Source organism: Sander lucioperca, chromosome 2, assembly GCF_008315115.2.
Source record: "Sander lucioperca isolate FBNREF2018 chromosome 2, SLUC_FBN_1.2, whole genome shotgun sequence".
Lineage (NCBI taxonomy): Eukaryota > Metazoa > Chordata > Actinopteri > Perciformes > Percidae > Sander > Sander lucioperca.
In genome coordinates, this window is record NC_050174.1 from 1,109,413 (window position 1) to 1,130,102 (window position 20,690).

Consider the following 20,690-nt stretch of genomic DNA (forward strand, 5'->3'; position numbering starts at 1 on the left):
GCTGCACAAATGGTGACCTACATTAGTTAGAAAAGTTATTGATTAGCCTTTACCCTGACAAGTCATTTAAAGCAATATTTTAGTGGTTTTAGGAAATGTAGGCTACTGGTGTGCAGCAACAAGTCTGGGACAAAATCACTAACATACAGCTTCAAACTGGAAAAAAATACTGGAAACAGCTATCGACATCTTCATCTATCTCAAACCATAGACTGTATATTAAATATTAACAGTCTGGCTCAAACACGTCGAAATCGGAAGAACGACTTCCCAACTCGGTAAATGGGACTATCCGAGGATCACGTGAATGCAGCTTAAGAGAAACGTTTTACGGTAGTCGTTTACCTTACGGGGGAAACTAATTCTGCTGCAGTACATGTACAATATTTACACAACCTTATCTTCTGATTTAGAAGAGTACATCTGGCTATTTATTTTAAAAGCATCCGCTCATTTAATACCAACAACGCACAGCTGTTACATCATAATTAAAGACACAAAAAAATGGACTACAGACAACAGTAAACCAAGATGAGCTTTATTCATATGTTATGAGAAGGTCAATAGTTATCTTGTGTAGGCTATGTGAGGACAAGTGGACAAGTTCATGGTGGCATTTCAAGCACATATATTCCAAATTTTAAGACGCACGAAGGCTGGTCCTGCATTCAGAGAAAGCCAGGCTGAAGATTTAACAAATAAAACTGAAAAATATTGGTGCCGTTCAAGCAGGTTTCCATGTCTACGGATGAAATGGATCACCCATTTAGGGGGATACAGCCCTGATAGCAAATTTACAGTTCATGACAATGCTCTCTCTCTCTCTCTCTCTATATATATATATATATATATATATACAAAATGAGGGTTAAGGCTAAAATTTTAGTCAGAGGTGTTAGGCAGATGAATTGTAACGAAATCCCTGATATCTGGCAAATGGCTGTGAGAAGGTTCTCCAGAGTGCAAAGCATGCCAAGCTGCCTATCTAAATAAACTCTATTGAGCACAATGGACAAAGGAAGTCAACGCCGCACCACTCACATGACGAATTGAGGCTGCATTCAAATCGTACATTTGGAAGAAAACTGCTTTCAAAATAAATAAATAGCTAGATGAACAAACAAAATGCACACAAAGTGCTACAGCACACAAGCCTTTTTCAGTCGGGTGTGGCAGCAAACAGACTTTCACTGCATTTTAGAGGATATATTTTCAAAACATATTAGTGTATACTTTTTCATGACCTCCTGTTTTGATCATTTTCTCTACAGCAGCTAAAGAAAATCTATATTTAGTGCCTAAACTGTGGTGTTAATTCTACAATCGAAGCCTCTAAATACGTTCATGCTTTAGTATGGACCTTTCTGGATGAATCCACTCTATTATATGCCTCAAAGGCTAATTTATTCCCCCTTTCATAATACCAAATTATTCCCTTTGTATTGGCAGCATCAGCACATTATGAGCCATGACTGAAAGAAAAAATAATATATATTCAAAGCATTTCTCAACTACTTTATCCAACAGTCACAATGGATTATATTAAACTCAATATTACACATCACAATCTTGTTCAATGTTCAATCTGGTGACATGAGTGAAAACAAAAAGAAATTGCCCATCACCGAAGCTTTCAAAGACACGATACAAAAAGGTCACAAAATGGATCACCGAGACAAACGCTTTCACTGTCAGCGTGGATTATTAATCCCCAAACAAAAACGCACACTTTCACAGACCCGAATAATAAGATGAAGATGAAGAAATGCAGACAAACAAACGTCACATCAATTGGACGTTTAAAGCAGATTAAAATTGTCACGGCGTCTGTATTTATTCACCTCAAGTAACAGAGACGCGCGTGACTTTAAATTAAATAGGTTCTGAAAAACCGTCATGTCAGTTTAAGTTCCCATTTTGAGCACGAGTGACGAGGCCATTTCATTTTTTAGAATAACAGCAGCGTGTCCACGTTTAACAGCGTCGTTTAAACGCTGTTCACGTCCAGGTTTGCTCAAAAATAAATGGAGATGCTGATATAAAGAACTTGAGGGATATTCATTTAAAAAAACTAACTCTTAGTGATAAAATGACAGCATATGTTTTGTGCAACACAGACCGTCCGGGCCTATACGCATAAAGGACTTCAGGAGTGCTGATCTGTCTTTGATCATTTTTGCCTCTTCAGGAAGCGGGAGTGTTTTCTCAAACCCGTTAACTTAAATCAGAACTTTTTTTTTTTTAGAAGCCTGATGATATGGGGGGGACCTGGTGGGTTTCCCTCACCGTGGGGCCACTGCATGTGAAGGCTGATGATTTTGGTTAGATACCTGAGTAACTGTACTGAGGAGATGGCACACAGCTCAGCTATATGCCAAAGAAAAGAGTAGCTACGTTCATAGCTACACGACGAGAAATAAGTCAAAGAACAGCAGGATTTTGTGCAGTATGGACACCAGCCGTGGGGAGTTACTTATACAGGATAGAAGGGCAATAATAACAGCATGTGTGAGGAAAAATGGAAGTTGACATTCAACCTATAGGGCCCCAAAACAGTGACGAAGTTTACATGCACATAATATTCCAGTTTTTGCCCTTATTCCGAAAAAGACTATATTCAGACTTAGCTGTTTACACGGCTAACGAAAGGGAATATTCCACTAATCTTCCCGTTTTTTTCCAAGTTTCCTACCAGTGGCGGACTTGTGAACACAGCCTCCCTCTTTCTTTCCTTCAACCACCTTCCTGAAACCTGTTGATATCCAAGTCTTTGATGATGTTTAAAAGTAGCTGCGTTTCTCCTTCTTTTCTTTTGGCCATGCATCTTTACCAACCATTTTGTGTCCAACAACCGTAGCAACGTAGTCTAGAAATCTAGACCACCCTAGCGGCAGCAAATGTAATTTGCAGCCAGGGTTGTCTAGCAACTCTCCGTTGGCTTGCGAGCTGGAAAAAAAAACTCTAGTCAGGCCAATCACATCGTGTGTAGAGTCGGTGGGCGGGGCTTAACATAATGACGGCAGAGTTGTGACGGTTCCGCGTGAAGATGGCTGCTGCTGCTGGTGAACAGCGGTCTTTGGAATCAGCTTTTGGCCGCGACTCTGGAAGACTTGGAGTTAAGATTTTCTTTGAGAAAAGAACAAAGAACGGCCCTGAAGTCATTCTTAAAAAAGGAAGATGTGTTCAGAGTTTTGCCGACTGGTTGTAGAGCTATCCTATTGCGTGCAGAGGGAATTTGAAAGACAACCGTTTATCCCGCCCCTCGGATTGAGCCCTGCCAATGGTGAGTTCCCAGACCCAACATCTGGATGTGGGTCTGGCTTGTCAGGCTAGTAGCAACGCACAGAGCTGACCGTAGGCCGTAAACAGGCAAGAAGCCGTTAAGTGTCACAAACTGCGGGAATACCTGATTGAGACGCAGATTCTAAATGCGCTGTATGTCCAAAGAATGCTTCTAAAACCCAGATTATACCGGAAAATCACACGTCCTAATGGAAAAATGCTTTATTCTGATAAAGGTCTTATTCAAAATATCCAAAAGGAATATGCTGTTTGCATGACCCGTATCACATTCAGAATATTGTCATATTCGGAATAAAAGTGGAAAAATAGTGTGCATGTGAACATATTCAATGAGGCAAGGCTCAGCTAGCTCTTAACAGCAGCTCTCCCCTGCCCTAGAAAACCACTAAATACTGTCGCAATTTAGAAAAACGCAGGAGGTTGATAAGAGAGACCGATTCCTTCTTTACATCTTTCACATTGTTTCGGGGTGTAGAGAGACAGCGTGCGCCAACCGATCAGCTGCTGGTAATGGCACTGCACCATTTTGTGTTGAGCAGGGAACATTCTGCCTCGATTGCACATATACCGAGAAAATCAAAAATACAGAAAGGCCACTAAATAACATGGAAAATACAATAATAATAATAATAATAATAATAACAACAACAACAAGACATCCAGTGGGACACAGACAGTACCTCTGAAAATAAAAAGGGGAGAGCCAAATCTCCTAAAATCAAAATGCTATACCGCTAGGACTCATCGACAGTGAAAATGATGCGTTATGAATAGCGATGATAGTGATTCACCAAAGCAGGAGTAACAGCTTAAAGTCTGAGTGTGAAGAGTTTCCGGTATTCCATATGGGAGTGCTTTAAGGAGCCCGTGAGGTCCTGCTCAGCAGATCCATACGAGTCATGAAGGACAGCACATGGTAGCAGCTCAGCACATGGAAAGCCAGGTGGCACCGTACCTCATCGTATCGCTTCCTCCTCCAAAAAAAAGATGGGCTGTTGTCTAGTTTTTGTTGCTGTTGTCTTCTTCCTCTGTTGCTCATTTGCCTTTTTAAGTTACAAATCAAACGCGTTTCTTTTTTGTTCTCATTTGTAATTTTCATCTCCCTGGCTCTCTCTCTCTCACATCGCATACTTGTGTGTCCATTCTCTTGCTGATTTGTTGTACCTGTAAAAATAAAAGAGAAGAAAATACACATGCAAAGATTTGCAGAAAAAAAGTTTCAGGTGACTGTGAAAACAAGGAACAAAATAAGTCCGTAAGTCAGGGCTGCGTAATATATCTTTTTTATCATACTCAGAGATTTATTGTGTTAGTTGAAAGAAAATATCAGCAGAAAACTGCACTTTAAAATGTAACTGTCATTCTTTTTTTATGTTTTTAGGTACTTGTTTTATAACTAGAGGGGATTGATCATTTCAAGCAGTGACACTTAAGCTTCCTTTATGCTTCTGCGGTAAATCTACGCCGTGGCTACGTACGTAGGTACTAGAGATGTTCCGATACCAGTATCGGTATCGGCTCCGATACTGCCTAAAACTCTGGCATCGGGAAGTACTGGAGTTCATGCACCGATCCGATACCACGTAATAAAGCCCTAAAGAAAATCTACATTAAAGTAGTTTATTTATGTTCTGTTTCCGTTATAACTGACTGTCAAACTGGAGAATAAAAGAAAGTTCTGCGTTCATTGTTTGTGTTTGTTCATGTTTCACAAAGAGTTTAACCTGAGCCAGACTGACAACAAAGATAGAAGTAATATCACATCCATACAGAGATAGTAGTATACAGCTGTTATACATCATATCATCCATACAGGGATAGTAGTATACAGCTGTTATACATCATATCATCCATACAGAGATAGTAGTATACAGCTGTTATACATCATATCATCCATACAGAGATAGTAGTATACAGCTGTTATACATCATATCATCCATACAGGGATAGTAGTATACAGCTGTTATACATCATATCATCCATACAGGGATAGTAGTATACAGCTGTTATACATCATATCATCCATACAGAGATAGTAGTATACAGCTGTTATACATCATATCATCCATACAGGGATAGTAGTATACAGCTGTTAAAACACAATCAAATATATGACACACCAGTATCGGATCAGTACTCTGTATCGGCTGATACCCAAGTTCAGGTATCAGAATCGGTATCGGGAAGCAAAAAATGGTATCGGACCATCTCTAGTAGGTACGTGGAGACACGGACCTTACGCCTCTCGAAAAATGTAACTACACGTCGCTCGGCCGTGGCTTGGTAGCGTTGCATTTCCCCCCAGACTCATTTCCTGGTTCTCCTTCTCCGTAAACAACATGAAATCAAGGAGAGGGTTAACTTCTCCTGCTCCAGATTTCCCACCGTGGTCAGAAAGAACAGGGGAGACACTTTGTTTCTCTCACTGTGACTCTAGAGTCGGCATTCTAGAGTAGCGACTCCAGAGCCTTAGTCACTATTCGCTCCAAAGATAATCACCGTCACTCTCTCACTCGCTCTAACACACACACACGCACGCACACACGCAGAAATCACGCACGCAGAAATCACACTTTAGGCAGTTGAATGCACTGCCCCTCTCTTTACGTTGTTCAAATTTAGTTGATTATTTTCAAAAAGACTTTGTTATTCACACAGGCTTTTAGTTAGACAAGGGATTTTATGGCTGTCTGATTATGTGTTCTTGTTTTCCGTTGCATTCTTATGTCTTTTATTTATTGTGTTTCACATTATTGTGAAGCACTTTGTAATTTTTATCTGTGAAAAGTGCTATATAAATAAACGTTACTTACTCAATTTTCAACTTGTGCCATAAAAGAAGGTTGGGAATGATTTCCTTTCATTTGTTGTAATGCAGAACTGAGTACACTTTAATATCGCAAGTAACATCGTCGTCGCAACATTAAGCAACGTCATCGCGTATCGCATATTTTCCTCATATCGAGCAGCGCTAATAGAGAGCGAAGCTGAGAGACGCTGTAATCTCCCTCGTGTTTTACACTCACCTTTCCCTGTCAGCCTTGTATGTGTGGGCGATCTCTGGAACCAGCGGGTCGTCCGGGTTCGGGTCACAGAGAAGGGAGCAGATAGACAATAATACTGTGGAGGAATGAATCAACAGAGTATTTAGATTACACAAACAGAAAGTCACTGAGGATTTTTACATGCACACTAATATTCCACTTTTTTCCCCCCGGAATATGACAAAATCTGAATTTGATACGGGTCATGTAAACAGCATATTCTGTTTGGATTTTCAGAATAAAGGTTTTTTATTCAGAATATAGCATTTTTCTGATCAAGACGCGTGTGACTTGCCGGTATAATTCTGGTTTTAGAAGCATTCTTTGGACATGTGTACAGCTCATTCAGAATCTGCGTCTCGATCAGGGTTTTTACGGCAGTTTGTGACAGTTTTCGGCCTCTTGCCCGTTTACGGTCAGCTCTGTGCGGCTGCTACGGTTACTGTACACAAACCAACCAGCCGGGCGGCGGTAGAGATGCACGGCCGAAAGAAAAGAAGGAGAAACACAGCTACTTTTAAACATTAACAAAGACTTGGGTATCAACAGGTTTCTGGATATGAGCAGACCTTTTCAAGAAGCTGGTTGAAGGAATGAAAGAGGGACGCTGTGGTCACACGCTCCAACAAGTCCTCCACAAAAATCCTATTTTGCACGGCTGCATGTAAACGGGAATATTGGTGGAGTATTAAAGCTATAGTGCGTAGTTTCTGTCTCCCCATGAGAAACTCTAAGTAATGACAAGAACACTGTTTGTTGATTTGCACTAGCAAGCTAACCATATCTAAGTTAGTGAGCTATTATTGACATCATTTGCGGCCGCTGATTCCTTGTAACCCTGATTATCTCTTACCTTTTGATACTGTAAGTGCAGGTGACCATTGTGATCTCAGTATATCCAGACAAATACTTCCATTGCTGTTGATATTAGGGTGGTAAATTTTTGTTGTGAATGCAACCTGTTGAGAAAAAAAAAATAAATTACAGGAAATGAATGTTTGTAATTGTAAAATGCCTGTGAAGTAGGACTGCACAATATTTTGTTTCACCGTCTACATCGCGATGTGCGCACGCGCGATAATCACATCGCAGGACGTTGTGATATTGACACTAAAACTTCATTGCTGCTTGATAGAAAAGTAAACTTTCACCGTTCACCTTTTACATGATAGTGATTGTTACCGGCCGACCCTTCCCCTTAAAGACAGGTGGTCATGTGACGTAACGTTAGTCCCACAAGGTTTGTTACGGGAAGCGAGGCTCTCCGTGTGTTGAAAAGTACCATAAGCGGCAGCTGCCGCTGACACAGTGATGCACATGCTTTCTCTGGGTAGTGAAGCTACAGTAGTCAGTGTTTAATGTTTGCTGCAAAGACAAACTAAATCAGCTGATTAATGCAACGTTATCACGACATCTCCCGGCCATTTTTCACCGCAGAAAGCTGCTACCAGCCTGGCTAAAGCTAACATAGTTAGCCTAAAGCAGGGGTCTCAAACGCAATTTATCTGGGGGCCGTTCGAGGTAGAGTGTGGGTCAGGCTGGGCCACGTCAAGTATTCAACAAAAGTATTCTTTGTTTGCTTTCTTAACTAAATCTTGTTGCCTCAATAGATATTTTTTAAGACCCGGTTCTTTCTCTCATCTCCCTGGTATGTTGTATACTCCTCAGCATGTCTAGTTGAGTAATGACGTCTGATGTCATATTCCTTGTACACCGCAACTTTCTCTGTGCACATGAGACATGTAGGGGTGCCCCTGTGCTCGATAGAAAAAATATTCCGTCTCCAACTTTCACTGAAATTGCCTGAGCTCGTCGCCAACCTTTCTCTTCACGGCACGTTTTGAGAGAGACATGACTGGAACTGGGTGAAGGCAGATATTTTCCGTCACTCTGGAACACGTTTCAACCAAGTGACTAACGTTGATCCTCCCCCAGGTACTTCACGGTTGGCTAGCTTGACAACCGTTGACAACAAACGCCACAGTCACGAGACTAGCTATGGTAGCCCGTAAGTGCTAAACAAATAAAATAAAAGCGTGGCAAGCGCTGCACACGCAACGACTCAGCAAAAAGGTGCGTTTCAGAACAACGCGCGGGCTGCACTGACACTAAACTTTGATGTCAAGTAGGGGGGCCACAAAATACCAGCCCGCGGGCCTCAATTGGCCCCCGGGCAGCAAGTTTGAGACCCCTGGCCTAAAGAAACAAGGCGTCTGTCCCAATTAACGTTATGGTTCGGAGCTGTGACGCTGGAAACGTAACACTAATCTACAACAGCAGTCTGTGTCTAATATTACATCATTTACACTGATTGAGTGTTCTTGGATACAGTTGCTAGTGTGTGACATGCAGGCTCTGCATGCACAGCCAACCACCAATCACAATCAATGTTGATCAATTTATCAAACAACCAAAGCTAGGCCCCGCTAGTCGACCACAACCTGAAATTTAGAGGAAGCAACATGCATGCATTATTAATATCATTCACTTTAGCCTGGATTGATATTATATGAATACAATGGTGTCTATTCTGTCAACCAGTGTATTTCTACCTAATTTCCCTCTCCAAAATCACTTCAGAAGAGTCGTCACAGGCTAGCACTTGTGGCGTTTTTCCATCACATGGTACCTGCTTGACTCGCCTCGACTCTACTCGCCTTTTTTGGTTTTCCATTATGATAAAAAGTCCCTGCTACCTGCTAACAGGTACTTTTTTAGTATCACCTCCGTCGAGGTTCCAAGCGAGCTGAGGCGATACCAAAAGGTGACGTGAAATCCTGCAGACTCCTGATTGGTCGGAGAGAATCGTCACTAATCACTGCGTCATCATTGCTATAGCGACAGACGGGGGTGTCCTGAACAAACCCGCCATTTTTAAACAGTTTAGCCAGCGGCGTTTTTTTTTTTTTTTTTTTTTGCTGCCTCCAGCTTCTTTAGAAACTAAATGTGTCTTCTGGCAAACAGCCACATGCCGAGAATCAACAACACACACCTTCCACGTTCTGCGTGTGTGTCGCGTGAGGTCACGGCAGTTTCCTGCGGCGGCGCTATGACGACCAGCCACGCTCGCCTCACGCATGAGGCGGTACTAAATCTGCGATGGAAAATGGAGGACGGGGCACCGCGGCCGAGCCGAGCTGCTACTAAGCAGTGAGTAAGCGCCATTACTTGGTGTTTGTAAAGCATTACAGTTGAACAATGTTTACATGTTCAACAGTGGGTAGAGCAGGCACACATTTACATAGAGGTTTATGCCTCAACGCAGAAGGTCCAGGGTTCGAGTCCGACCTGTGACGATTTCCTGCATGTCTTCCCCCCTCTCTGTCCCCTTTCTCACCTAGCTGTCCTGTCCATTAAAGGCGGAAAACCCCTAAAAATCTGAAAAATAATCTAAAAAAATAAATAAAAAATGGTTCACATTAGAAAAGTTCCTTTTTCATTTTTCATTTCTATGTAGATGCACTCCCCTACAAAATCACCCCACTAGTCGAGAATGATGTATTATTTCCAAATAGAGCTATTTATGTCATCTTGTAAAAATGTGTCTTTTTTCATATTTATACACACTACCGGTCAAAGGTTTGGGATCACTTAGAAATTTCCGTTCCACTCCATTATAGTCAGAATACCAGCTGATCTGAGTGGGTGGCTGATCTTTAATACAATATCTACATTGCCCATTATCAGCAACCATTCATCCAATGTCTCAAAGGCCCATTCTGTTTACTAATCTGATGTCATTTTAAAAGGCTAACTGAGAAAACATTGGAGAACCCTTTTGCAATTATGTAAGCACATAATGTAATCTGAAAACTGCTGCCCTGGTTAAAAAAGCAATGCAACTGATCTCAGCTGGTATTCTGTCTATAATGGAGTGGAATGGAAATTTCTAAGTGACCCCAAACTTTTGACCGGTAGAGTGTGCGTGTGTGTATAGCAGGATTTTTTTTCTCTCGCAATGTCAGTTTTTTCCAATATCGTGCAGGCCTACTGTGAAGCCAATTACCTTTGCTGCAGTAAAAAATAATGAGAAGTGTGTTGTTGTACATGGTCCTCAATATGTGATGCACAACATGGACCTTTTACTCACTTTGGGAGGTTTGAAGGGGTAATCTGTCGGGAAGTGGATGGTGAGGAAAAACACTCCGCTCTGATAAGGGCTGTCACTCTATTGGGATAAAAATAGAAACAAGATAAGTTAAGACGACAGCAACTTCACTGCTTTTCGCTTCATATTTCAAATTGGGTTAAGATACAGTTTCACTTACCGGACCCATTATTGTCGCCTGCCAATGAAACACTGGGAAGAAGATTAATAAAAGATTCAAAAAATTAGAAAAGAAATGTACTGGAAGGAAGGAACTATCCCAAGCTGTAAGGGAGGTTATACATATTAATATCCCACAAGATCAAAGAATCTTCCTGCTAGGAATGATACCGGAAGGAAAAAAACTAAAATATTTACTTTGATTACATTAGCTGTAAAATGTATTAAATGTAAATTTAATACACTCCTGACAATTTATGGTAGGAAGTATTGACGGCAAAATAGGCTACAGAATATTTCGTTGTGTATTGACAGGTGCAATATTTGAAAATCAATAATTATTTATTATTTTATTATTATTTTAAATTACATTTATATCTGCATTTATGTCAAAACCTCGAGACTTTCAAACATCAACATGTCATTTATTAAATGTATTTGTGTCAAAATGACATATAAACATCTTTTCCTATTCTATTTTGCCTGGAAACGCTTGCGCGTCGTGTCCTATTTCAAGCATCCACGCGTTTTCGGCATGTTACGCAGGCAGTGTGTAAGCTCTAACCTGTTAACATGGGAGCCGAAATACAAACAGACACGCCACGCAGCTGACACGCTCACGCCACGCAGCTGACACGCTTACGCCACGCAGCTGACACGCTCACGCCACGCAGGCAGTGTGTAGCCGGCCTAAGATTTCACTTGTTTGACTTCAGACGTCACTACGTCTTCTTAGTTTATTTATTTGAAGAGATTTTCTTTCTATTTATATAGTTATTTTGATTTGGGATTTGTTTTAAATATCTATAACATCTGTTGTTTTGCACAGTTAATTTAAATAAAGGAATATTTTATATTGTCATTTGTCTGCAGCTCATTCTGTAAAAAACAAAAGAAAATCCTGAGAAAAATCGTATCATGAACTTAAAATCCTAAAACAGGTTGTGAGTTGAGTGTATCCTTATTAATAACGCATTAAGCATACACATTTGCAAACCCCTGACGCACAATGACATACTCTACTGATATAATCCTTAAAAGGTGATTTATGGGCACCTGGGTAGCTCATCTGAGGCAAGAGGCTTAAGGCCCTGACACACCAACCTGATAATCAGCCATCGGACAGTCTGGCGAGGTCAGTGACTCGAGTCTGTTCGGTGTGTTCTGTGCCGTCGTCAGTCTGAGGAGCCGCCGGCCTTCATTTGGGCCGATATGACTTGTTGAATCGGAAGGCGGGCAGTCGGACTCAATGGCCAATCTGATTGGTGGAGCGCTAACCCGGAAATGACTAACGTCTCTCAAAATCTGACGAAAATCTTTCAAACTGACCTTTGTCGATCTGAAATGAAGACAGATTCAGCAACTGCACGGCCTATTTCTCTCTTAAAATGTTTTCAGAAACACGTTTCGGTGAACTATCTTCATAAAATATGAGATCATATTCCGAACGAGCCGCCATTATGCTCCATTGTAAAATCCGGGAGCAGCCAGACCCACGTGAAGGCATCCAATCAGCTGCCGGTTTTCATTTTTTGGGTGACAATACAGATTAGCGCCACCTACTGTTATGGAGATGTATTATGTCTTGCGCACGCACAGAACGTACGCTCAAGTCGGCGTCGCTTCTGGGTGTTCCGAGGCACTTTTTGGACCAACACGGGGAGGCAGACTGCCTTTTCTGCCGAAGGTCGGCCGTCGGGTTGGTGTGTCAGAGCCTTTAGTCCTCAGCGCATCGGCTCAGGGTCTTGTCATGTCTTCCCCTTCTCTCTCCCCCCTTTCCTGTCTATTAAAGGCTAAATAAATGGCCACAAAATAAAATAAAAAAGAAGCTGATTTATACAACGCAATATGGTATTAATACGTTCAGGTATTGGCGATTTTAGACCCTTTTAGGGGGGCTGAAATCAATTTTAGTGCTTCAAGTCTCTGTTAGTGACAAGAGACAAACAATTACATGTTCAAAAGGGCTTGAAACAGGTTTAATATCCTGTGTCGCTGTCGCCATAACCCCGTCAAGGAAAGGGTTAACAGAAACATAGTGTTGGCCAATCAGAGGAGGTTGTGCCAGACTCCCGCCTTTGGCTGAGTCTCTATCTGATCTGTCAGAGGGAGAGCTACACTGTATCAGGGTCACATTCTCATTAGGGGCTGAGCCCCCTAAAGGTCTGATCCTAGAATCGCCCCTGCGTTCATACATATTTCCTAACTACTTACAATCTTCTCCGACTGGTCCGGCGGAGCACTGAGCAGGCGGGTCCCTCTGCAGGTCTGACAGCTCCTAAAGGAAAAACAATCACAAACAAATGAATGTTATTTACTGTAAACATTCAGCCATCCAGCGTTCGAAGAAGTATTCAGATCCTTTACAAAAAGCAAAAGTACTAATACCACATTGTAAAAATACTGTGTTACAAGTAAAAGTCCTACAGTGAAAATGTTAGTTAAGTAAAAGTCTGTAAGTATCATCAGGAAAATGTACTTAAAGTATTAAAAGTAAAAGTCCTCCCATTGTAGAAAGTGTAAAGGATCCAACCAGTTGTGTGTTTAATGGTCTGATCATGTCAGCTGGACTTGTAGGCCGTTATATTGTTGGCTAGTTTACTTTAGAATAAAACATATTTTATAGTTTTGTGTGCAGAAATCTTAATTTGTAAAGTAACTAAAGCTGTCAGATTAGTAGAATGTAGCTGGAAAAGGAAAGGCTCAAGTAACGTACAAGTCTCAAATGTGTACAGTACTTGAGTACATTTACTTAGTTACATCCCACCACTGGTTTGGTGCATACAATACACATATAAAAAAGGGAATAAACAATACATCAAAGTACTGCAACAATCAAAAACATATATATTAGGGTTGGGTACCGACACGCGGTGCCAATAGGCCACCGGTTCCGACGTAAACGGTAATAACGAGACCAAATAAGAACGAAAATTTCGGTTCCTCATTTCGGTGCCTGACTTTTTTATTTTTAAGAAGCATCGCTGCACAGGAGGCTACGTTACCGTTAGCTAGTAGCTGGATTAAACCCAATGGTTGAAATGCTGACAGCTAACGTTAAGCGGTGTAAAGTGTGACTGTATTTCCCTGTAGAGGATTCGAACAGCGGGACGTAACAGTCTGACTGCAGCTGCCGTTGTCGGAAAAACAACACAGACGGTGCGTTCAATGAAACTCACCAGCCTCGTGGTGCATTCAAAGTTATTGTAAAATACCCTTTTCCCATCTGGTGCTTGTTTTTGTCGTTTACCAGCAATTTACTGGTGAAATAAGTCATTGTTATAAGTTATTGTTATTACATTATTAATCAATCATTTAATTTGGACCATATGGCCTTAGCAATACACAAGCCGTTCTTTAATGTCGCCAACTGTCGTTTTGTGCTCCTTTTTTATATTTTATATTATACACATTATAAATATATTTCGGTTCAGGCACCAGTTCAGGCTCTGGTACCGTTTTAAAAGTATCGATTTAGTACCGGTAATGGAAAAAACCGACACGATACCCTAACCCTAATAAATATAGAAGACACTATAACAAACTGTCACTGTTTTAGAAAGGAAAACAAGGCTGCACGGTTTAGTACCGGGTGTGCAAAGCTATTAATCAGGGGATATACAAAACGTTCCCACATGGTTCAACAGAAATTAAGCCCGTTATTTAATATCTTTTGAAAAGGAAGCCTATCTATTCTGTTATATAAATACACACCGTGGCCTGCTTCGGTGGCCCATTTGCCTTTCCATATATGGCAACGCTGACACTAGAGTTCAATTTTGGCAACAACAGAGCAGCTGTCATTCAGCGACTAAACCGGTCTTATAATACATCCGTGGACTAAACACATCATCAGCAATACTCTTAGTGACCACCCACAATGATTCAGACAAAAATATTAAACACAAACACAACGTAGCTGTCAAAATAACGGCGCTGTTTAAGTTGTTGTCGATAGCTAACGATACCGTAGCAATGCACCAACAGGGCCAACAGTGGTTCGGTTAGCTCGTCTTTGTCTCTATATTGTTTTAAAAAGGAGCCAAAAACAAAGCAGGTAACACTACGGAAATAATACACACAAGGCAAACACATTGGTATGAGCTTCACAGACGGTACCATACTCAGAATACAATATAAGATAGCTAATGTTAGGATATGAAAGAAATCATTCACCCACCTTCTGAATTCTTTTCAACGCCATTGCATCAATGGCTATGCTATGTAGCCTGTCAGCTAACGTTAACAGTTAGCACTTCACTCATACAATTTGGCTTCTGTGGCCGCGTTCTTTCAAATCTCACTTTACGTATAATCAGGATATCGCGTCTGACATACAGCAGGCTTTGGGTTTATGGATTCAAGATCAATCTAAGCGTCAAAGTGTGTGTTAAATCTTGATCTTTCGTTCGCTTGCAACAGAACAACTGAGATATTTTTTGCTGTCTCTCCTCTCGTCTCTCTTGGTTCCAGGCAAACAGGTTTTGGTAATATCGCGAGACCGTTCGAACAAATCGTGTATTGACAATTGCAACATGATTACAACATCCATGCCAGTAGCTAGAAATAGCCTACATTTTTATTTTGTTGACAGTTTTGGCACGATCCACTTCACAACATCAAAGTTTATTATTAGTTTATTAGGGCAGATACTTGAACATTGAGATACAATGAATATTTCTACAAAACAACTGCTACTTTTTGATCAAAATTAAATGTTAGCACTTTGTTCACGTTGTTTTGAACCAAAACTCCAGAGTCGTCTCTGACATTTGCAGATTCCTATCTATTTTCTAGCTGTAGCTACCAACTCTGTCTCTTCAAGTTTGCCCCTTTAGTTTTTTAAAATTTTTTATTTAGGCTATATTTAAAGATATCAATGCATCATCCTTAACCTCAACTCTACAGCACTGACATTTGATATAGGAATGCAGTGCTGTAACAAAAGGGTAATACATGGCCTCAAACATATTCAGTATATGATTTCAACATAAAAAAAATGAGCCCAGGTGTCCACAAGATGTCACTATTTGAAAAGAGCAAAAACACACAGAGGAAAGGCATGGCTAGAATTATGTACAGCTTTGACTGCCCGGAAAACCTTTTATGCAAGATCAACAGTGTCATTTACCAAGTGAAATGCTCAAAAGTAAATTAATTCATTTACATTTTCGTTTTTGAATTCATTTGCTCAAGCTCAAAAGGGCATGACAATGGAGCAGCAGAGTACAATGGCGCCAAACACGTGTATTATTCACGCGTACATATAGGAATAAAGAAAAAGACTATGGAATTGTTCATTCAATACCAATCATTGTAAAGGCATATTCATCTGAGTCAGCTGCATGCTCCGGTTTCTGCACAGCCTTGTCTTGCAAAGCCTCATGAGCTTCCTTTTATATGTCTTAAACAAGAGTGAAAAAAGAGCTGTCATTATTTTAGTGAGTACGTATGAATGGGTCGCAGTGTTCATTCTTCTTAAATGGCTGATTCAGTGTCAGGTTGAGGATCCTATCGTCAATGTGACACTGAGAGGGACCATTTTCCTTTGGAAAGCTGAAGATTCCTTCAGATAATATCTTATTGTTTGCTCATCTATGTGCTCTCAATGACCTGCCTGTCCTCGGGGCCTGTCTGTAATCAGATTCGGCCAGCAGCAGCGGCAGAGGTAGCAGTTTTGGGTCTTGTGCAGCAGCGGCCTTGTGTTCTGAGTTTGTCTATTTGGAGAGGACATTAATCAGCATGAGGTTTTCAGACACGGTCAAGCCCACACTTTGTTGGCTTGAAGCCTCGGCTCACAAAGCCTCCCACAGTCACCACTACTGTAGCTTCCCCTGAAATCTCAAATCACATTGGTTTGCTTTCTACTGTGTACTTTAAAACCTGCAGGGTTCATAGTGGACCTTCAGTCTGGGTAGGAGCGAGGGGGCTGGCTTCTGGGGCCCCTAATGTTTTCTCCAAAGCCCGGAATCTTTTAAGTTTTTAAATACTACTGTCACGACACAATCGTTTTCCTATTGGCCGCCAGGCTGAGGTGGTTGTGTGGCTTAGGAATTAGGACAACCTCGCAGTACCTCGAGTTCAAAATCCAAAATGGCTACCCCGCGCGTCAACAGTTGTGAAAGCTGTAATTAACATGCAGTAAATAGCACTTCTGTCTTATTTGTGTCTCACTAAATCAGTCGTACACACATCCTGTCCAACTTCTATCTGTGTACATGTTGTTACTCTGTTTGTATGCACAAAAACAACATAATGCGTTGTTTACTACTGATATTGGGTGGGTGGTGATGGCGCAGTGGATATGTAACATGCCTTTGGTGTGGGAGGTCTGGGTTCAAGCAAGACACTTAACCCCTAGTTGCTCCAGAGGCGTGCGACCTCTGACATATATAGCAATTGTAAGTCGCTTTGGATGAAAGTGTCAGCTAAATGACATGTAATGTAATGGTATTGCTAACAATGGCTAACCTAGCTAGAGCTAATGAAAACAATGACAAATCTGACTTGTAAATGGAACGCGTTCATCTCGGGCGTGACGTCATTCCCAGCTCCAGAGTACAAACAGAACGCACTATTACAAAGCGGAGGTGAAGCAGACTAAGACTGAGTCGGGGGAGAAGGGGCTGGTGTTGCTGAGTTGTCAAGTATTTTTCCGGTTTCCCCATCAAGTTGTGTTAATGTTAGTCTCTCGACCCTCCCCCAAAGCGCTTTGGAGGAGGGTCTGGCTACTCCACATAGCATTCTGGGATGGGAGGAAAACGTGCTCTGGTTTATTGGCATTTCTTTAAACCAATCACAATCGTCTTGCCGCTGCAAAATAGCCTCGGAAGGAACTTGTTTTGGTGGAACATGTGTACATTTAAAAGTAGTTTTAGTCGTGCAACAGAACACTCAGATTGGACAGATAGTCTAGCTAGCTGTCTGGATTTACCCTGCAGAGATCTGAAAAAAGGTTAGCCGTAGTCCTCATAAACCGACCGAAATGTAACACAAAGGAAGCCCAAGGCAATGGATATCCGGCCTAAATTAACACTAAACGAGTCCTGTTTATTTATTAATGCTTTACAATGTCAGTTTGTGCTTAGTTTGTTAATGCTGTTCTAAAAGAAAATAATGTTAATTGTAGTAATGAAGGTCACATTAGCGGCTACATTGAAGCGATGCCAATTCAACACTACGATATCTACCACTACCCCACTACCAATCCCGGAAGTGGAACGTCAAAGATATAGACTATGTTAATGTTAATGTCCGCGTCTTGAAAGGTCTACAAATGAACTGTCAGCATTCTAAACATAACTAAGTAGTTTTTGTGCCTAAACAAACTGTGACCATTTCACAACTTTCAAGTTGAAAACCGCAATCTGTGCGTTCAAAACCATGACGGGCTTTCTCTGGTTTAGATATGGGGACAGAAAATGCTCCTGTGGGTCGCATTACAGGGTACACAAACAAATGAGAGAAGCATAACCGTGGACCCCCCTAGGTTTGGGCTGAACCCCGAATGTTTACTCCGCCCCTGCCTTTCAGTTACGGCGTGATGCTACCTTGTAAACTTTCAAAGCAATAAGGAAGCAATGTGGTGGTTTCTTTAAGGCAACATATCATTGACCTGTATGGGGACTTTCCAGCAGAAGTTGAGTTTTTAGTTACAGGACTGGTGCCCCAAGTTCCAAACTGATGTATGAGCCGAAGTGTGAGTGTGTCAGAGCCGGGATGATATGGGTGGGGGTGGCAGTTTAGTTGACCTGTCTCATGAGGAATATAGCCTATAGTGCTGTTATTCGAAACCACAGACTCAACAGACTCCAGTGATCTGTCTTCTTTGGTCACATGAATCATCAGTACAAGACATTGTATAACAGAAAACATTCCACTTATTGTGTCAATTACGCTCAAGCTGCGCCTGAGCTTAAGTTTATTCCTCTCGGTGGCACTTTTCCCATGGTTGCCATGACAAAGCACATATGCTCACTGTGTCATTTTCGAAAATTAACTTAAATGGATGTTGCTAATGTCTGAATTATCCAATAAAAGCACAGCCAATTAATGCCGAGCACAAGCTGGGCTCTCAGTTCCCAGAGGTGTCCTACCTTCGGTCAGTGTATTAGCTTTCTGAGGGCTCTCTTATGGAACAAAGATCCATTGTTCCGCACACTAAGAGATATTTGTTCACTCCTTGTATCAATGGTCTTGATTTGATTATACACTCAGGCAATATGTGCAAGCAGTGCTCATGTTTGCAGTGAAGTCAGCACTATGCACAATCAAATAATTCTTGAGCTAAGCAACTGGAAAAAGGGTCATTATGTGTGGAGCAATCAGTGTTTCATGGCTCATTTCCTTAGCTGTGATTTGATTTTGCTTGTCAGTGTTAAGGTGGCCTTTGACCTAGAACATATCTGAATTGTTCCTCAAATCTTCCTTTTGCTTTTGTGGGTATCAGTATTAGTGTTTTCTTAACTTGGATCAATACATAAAAGTCTATTATAAGAGTTTTCTGTAGCTTCTTCTCGTGTTTCAGGCATTAAAACACGCTGGTACACGACTACATGTTTCTTTTGGCTTACCGGGTTCAAATGATGCAATCATATAAACATTTATAGCTTCAAGGATGTGCTTATTAAATGGTATTATATGCTTTAACTGTGGCCGTAGAGTGCTCTGCAGGTTTTATGGGCCTAATTGCAGAGCTGGTTACGGGATGTCTCATTTACAAGCAGGGGTCCACAAAAATAATACTTCATTTTAGTGTTTTCAGAAACCAAGCCTGTTAAAAGTGGCAGGCTGAGTGATGACTTGTTTGTTTGGACTCATTTTCAACATACAGAAACTAATTTTGAAGAATGGTCCCTTTCAAAAAGCATCTTGAGGGTAGGAATAAATGACCTATATCGTCGTATGGTTTGGAGGACTTGTTGCTGCATCAGATTTAAAGTTTATTACATGTTTTGCATGTTAATATTCAGGCTTTTCTCAGGAACAATTGGTACATATAGCTACAAAAAGTAAAGCACTGTAATTCGTATTTATTTATTTCAGGTTTATTCATCAGAGACAATGCACACTAATAATACATCAAAGTAAAATGTGCCAGAATTAGCCTGGAGGCTATTTTACATCTGCTGTGCCTGGACTGGTGGTAAGAGGTCACCCTAAAAAAAGATGAAACGATTAAGAAATCAATAATACATACAGATTTGGCCCTATACAATATAATACAAAAGTTGATAATACTAATGCTAAAACACAACAACAACAACAACAACATAAAAACAAGAACAGTTGGTTAAGATCAACACACGTATACACACAGCTGAACTGTCAGACCAGATAACAAACAAGGCACAGTAGCATAGAAATACATTTTGGTCGACGTGCACGAAAACAACATTGTTGGAACAGTAGTCTCGCATTGCCAGACCGCCGCGGAGGAGGGTCTAGTCCACACAGCATTCCTGGATGGGAGAAAAACGTGCTCTGGTTTATTGGCATTTCTTTAAACCAATCACAATCGTCTTGGGCAACGGCGCCTCTGCTAAATAGCCTCTGGAAGGAACTTGTTTTGGTGGAACATGTGTAAGTTCAAAAGTAGTTTTAGTCACGCGAGAGAAAACTCAGCTTGGACAGATAGTCTAGCTAGCTGTCTGGATTTACCCTGCAGAGATCTGAGGAGCAGTTAACCACAGTCCTCAGAAACCCAAAGGCCCTGACACACCAACCCGATTATCGGCCGTCAAACAGCCTGGCGAGGTCGGTGACTGGAGTCTGTTTTCCGTGCCGCCGTCAGTCGGAGGAGCCATCGGCTTTAATTTGGGCCGATTTGACTTGTTGAATCAGCCAGTGGGCAGTCGGACTCAATGACCAATCTGATTGGTGGAGTGCTAGCCCTTGACTAGCGATTCAGTGCACTTATGTTAAAACACTTACCGGAAATGACGAGTGGGATGAGCGTGACGAACGCCTCTCAAAATCTGACGAAAATCTTTCAAACTGACCTTTGTCGATCAAAAAAACAGACAGATTCAGCAACTGCACGGCCTATTTCTCTCTTAAAATGTTTTCAGAAACAC

At 41.3% G+C, this 20,690-nt stretch overlaps 1 protein-coding gene across 1 annotated transcript; it reads right to left on the reverse strand.

The window, feature by feature from the left end:
• Positions 1–4,305: 4,305 nt before the first annotated feature.
• On the reverse strand, positions 4,306–15,103 carry ube2d4 (ubiquitin-conjugating enzyme E2D 4 (putative)). Its single transcript, XM_031305152.2, has 7 exons — positions 14,795–15,103; positions 12,829–12,892; positions 10,616–10,647; positions 10,438–10,515; positions 7,201–7,306; positions 6,330–6,423; positions 4,306–4,467 (listed from the first exon to the last, which is right to left on the reverse strand). The coding sequence occupies exons 1-7, from the start codon at positions 14,816–14,818 to the stop codon at positions 4,422–4,424; spliced, it is 444 nt and encodes a 147-aa protein (XP_031161012.1). The 5' UTR covers positions 14,819–15,103; the 3' UTR covers positions 4,306–4,421.
• Positions 15,104–20,690: the final 5,587 nt, after the last annotated feature.